We start from the raw sequence: 3,244 nt of genomic DNA on the forward strand, positions 1-3,244 counted from the left end.
TAGACTTAATTCTTTACTACATGTTTCTTCCTTCCATATACTGTATGCATGTTTTTATAATGAATGCACTATTTTCATAGCCAGAGTAAACAACAAAGCATTTTCCTTTAAAAATTATGCACTCACAATATTCCAAAATACCAAAAACTTGAACATTTCAATAGGAAATGGCCAATATACCTGCATGGGCAATTAACATTAGAAAATATCTAAATGGTTAACAAATATAACACATATTTAATCTCCCAAAATTACATATAAAAACAAAATAACAATTCCCTGTATTATATTTAATTTCACAAATTCTCAAAATCAGATACAAAAACAAGATAACTATTTGCTCTATGAAATAAAGAAAAGCATTTTACAATCAGTGAAACCTGGTTTCTTGTACCCTCAATTAATCCTCAACAATAAATTTTTTAAAAAAAGAAAAGCATTTTATAAAAATCCAGAGTGGTTGGGGATACTAGGCACATATTGTCATGAACTGCTTATGGAAATACAAATTGTAAAATCTTCCAGGAAGGTAACTAGGCAATGAGTTCAAATGTCTTAGAATTCTATCAGTCCTGGATCCAGCAATTAAATTTCAAGGTGTTCAAGAAAATAATCTTCAAAGATATAGCTGCAAGAATATTAGTGGTGAAAAAAGGCCTTGAAATAATATGAATAAGTAACAACAGGGGGCTATTTAAATATATTGAAATATGGTTCATTTAATTAAATGTTTCTTAAAAAATTAAATGCCATGGAATGCTCTGAAGCTATTAAAAACGCTACTGAGGAAGAATATTTATTGGCAAATAAATGGAAAGAAGACTCAAACAAGTTACAGGTACTGACTCTAATATGCTGTTTTGTTAAAATAAGGGTGGCAGTGATGACAAAGATTAAAATGAAGTTTTAAGCACTGTTAAAAGCTGCTCACCAAAATGCTAACTACTATTTCTGCATGGTGGCATAAGAAACATTTTTTCTTTCACTTTTCCCATTTTATCTAACTTTATAAATAGGACATGTGTTCTTTTTGTAAAAGAGACGATTTTTTTTTTTTAATTACCCATTACTCTGTGCCTGGAAGGTCCCTGCCCTGGACCCCTGCTCCCACTCTGCCTCCAAATCTGTGCTTCCGTGAATCTCATCACTGGGGCCTCAAAGCCACCCTACCCAACCCCTCCAAATCCACCCCAGGTATCCTAACCTTGCTCTTCATTGCTTTTTCCTGTTGTATTTGTCCTCTAAGATAATGCATGATATAACACTATGTTCACAGCTAATTGTCGGTTTTATACACCCCAAAAGAAAAACGTTTTCCAGGGCTATACAGTTGTGCTTAGTACCCACAGATAAGCCTCTCATAACTCTTCTGGGGAATAGCTGAGGGGAAAATGGGTCTGTTCCCGGTTATTATATAGTTTCGACCCACCCCCATCCACCATGGTTCTCACGGACACCAAGCTACAGAGCACCACCCTACGCCCTTCCGAAAGAACCCCAACCCAGAGACCCTCAGCAGGGACCTCAGGCCGGCTCTGAGCATTTCACTGCAGAGACCTGGCTCTGCTTTCAGCTGACCAACAAGAGAACTACACTTCCCAGAATGCCTGGGTACCCAGGTGGACTACATTTCCCAGACGGACGTGCGGTGGCCCCGCCCCGCCCCCGCCCCTCCTAGACCTGAGTGGGCTGAGGAGTGCTCGCCGCCGGGTTAGCGAGCTTGAGTAGCTTGAGGTTCCCGTGGACGTTGCGGGGCTGAGACCCAGCGCGAGGCTAGTGCCCGACTGGGGCAGTTCTGAGCCTCCCGCCTGCTAGAGTCGCTGGGGGAGGTGCGGCCCACGGAAACCCCGGAGCCAGGGGAGGTGAGCGGCGGAGGCGGAGGGGCGGTCCCGGGCCTTGGGAGGATGCGGCGCCGGGGCGCTGGGACAGACCTGCGGCCACCGGGGACCCTAAGGGCCCTTATGGGCTAAGGCGGGCACCTCTGCATCTGTCGCTGGCCCCTACCAGCCGTCCTGCGACCCTGCCCCGGACGCGTCAGGTCGGGTCCTTGGTCCCCAGCAGCCCAAGGCCCAGCCTCTCTCCTGCTTCCTGCAGGCCGCTCACCACGGGTTCCCGCCCGGCGCTGCGGGCCCTGGGCAGACGCCCCGGCGCTGGTGCTGTCGAGTGAGGGCGCAGGACGTGCCTTCCGGGGAAGTGAGGCGCTAGAGTTCCCGCGTGGCGAGGCCAGGACCGAGACCCGCGACTTTGGCTTCTGTGCGGGTTCCTCAAGTCAAGCTCTTTCTCCGCCTTTAGGAAAACCAGCATTTTCCTTTTTTGAGGTAATTTTCTGTAGACTTCTGGGATTTGATTGCTTGACGGAGGGAGCGGAATCAGGTGGGAAAGGCTCGAGGTGGAGGAAAGTTGTCAGCCGCCCTCCCTGAGATCAGAGCGGATCTCCGGGCGCGTGGTGGTGCCAGCCTTACCGGCGGTGTGAACGGGGGCGGGCCGCCCCACTTCGCCCTTGGTTTCCTGATCCATAAGATGGGGGTGCCGGCAATACCAGCTGGCGCTGTAACACTAACGATGTTGGCCGGGGCTCGGGGGGTCGCTTCTGCTGATAGAGTTCAGTGTCCTGCTCCGAGTCCTGTTCTCTGGGCTCTCTGAGCCGCAGGAGTTAGGACCTTCACCAGGATCCCCATCCCGTCTCTCTTGTTGTGCGGGCTCCTAGCTCTTCCTTTCCCTCCCTCCCCACCGAGGGCACTTGGGGTCATTGTCAGGTGGTATAAGGGTTCCAGAGCTGCTGACTCTGAGGGGTGGAAAGCAGAAGGGGCTTCCTCCTGGCTTCCCTTTTCTTCTCTCAGATCCGCCTTCTGAAGACTGCACCCATGCTCAGGGGAAGAGCCCAGAAGGAAAACATGGCTACTGAGCAAAGGAAAGCAAGGTCTCAGGTGAGCTCATTGCCATCTCTGTTTTTAGTGGATGAATTTTTTTTGCAGTTTTTTTGGCCGGGGCTGGGTTTGAACCCGCCACCTCCAGAATATGGGGTCGATGCCCTACTCCTTTGAGCCACAGGCGCCGCCCATGGATGAATTTTTTTTTTTTTTTTAAACCTTCTAACTGAAGGTCTCTACCCAATACAGTCTTCACCTGGTTTCAGAGAACAATAGTCCTTTTTTGCAGTTTTTTTGGCCGGGGCTGGGTTTGAACCCGCCACCTCCAGAATATGGGGTCGATGCCCTACTCCTTTGAGCCACAGGCGCCGCCC

General features: G+C 48.9%; 1 protein-coding gene across 2 annotated transcripts in view; it reads left to right on the forward strand.

Annotated features, from left to right (window-relative positions):
• The first annotated feature begins 1,711 nt into the window (after positions 1-1,711).
• Positions 1,712-3,244, forward strand: part of ZNF354A (zinc finger protein 354A) — a 19,988-nt gene continuing 18,455 nt past the window's right edge. The window contains exons 1-3 of one of the 2 annotated variants that reach the window (XM_003802830.3): positions 1,712-1,862; positions 2,095-2,318; positions 2,841-2,927. In XM_003802830.3, coding sequence (XP_003802878.1) covers positions 2,865-2,927 — 63 coding nt within the window. In that variant the 5' untranslated portion in view covers positions 1,712-1,862; positions 2,095-2,318; positions 2,841-2,864. Of the gene's footprint in view, positions 1,863-2,094; positions 2,928-3,244 lie in introns of both variants that reach the window. The other variant, XM_023508645.1, reaches the window with a different exon arrangement.

The sequence above is a fragment of the Otolemur garnettii genome, unplaced genomic scaffold (assembly GCF_000181295.1).
Source record: "Otolemur garnettii isolate 467f Iridium unplaced genomic scaffold, OtoGar3 scaffold00261, whole genome shotgun sequence".
In the NCBI taxonomy this organism is placed as follows: Eukaryota; Metazoa; Chordata; class Mammalia; order Primates; family Galagidae; genus Otolemur; species Otolemur garnettii.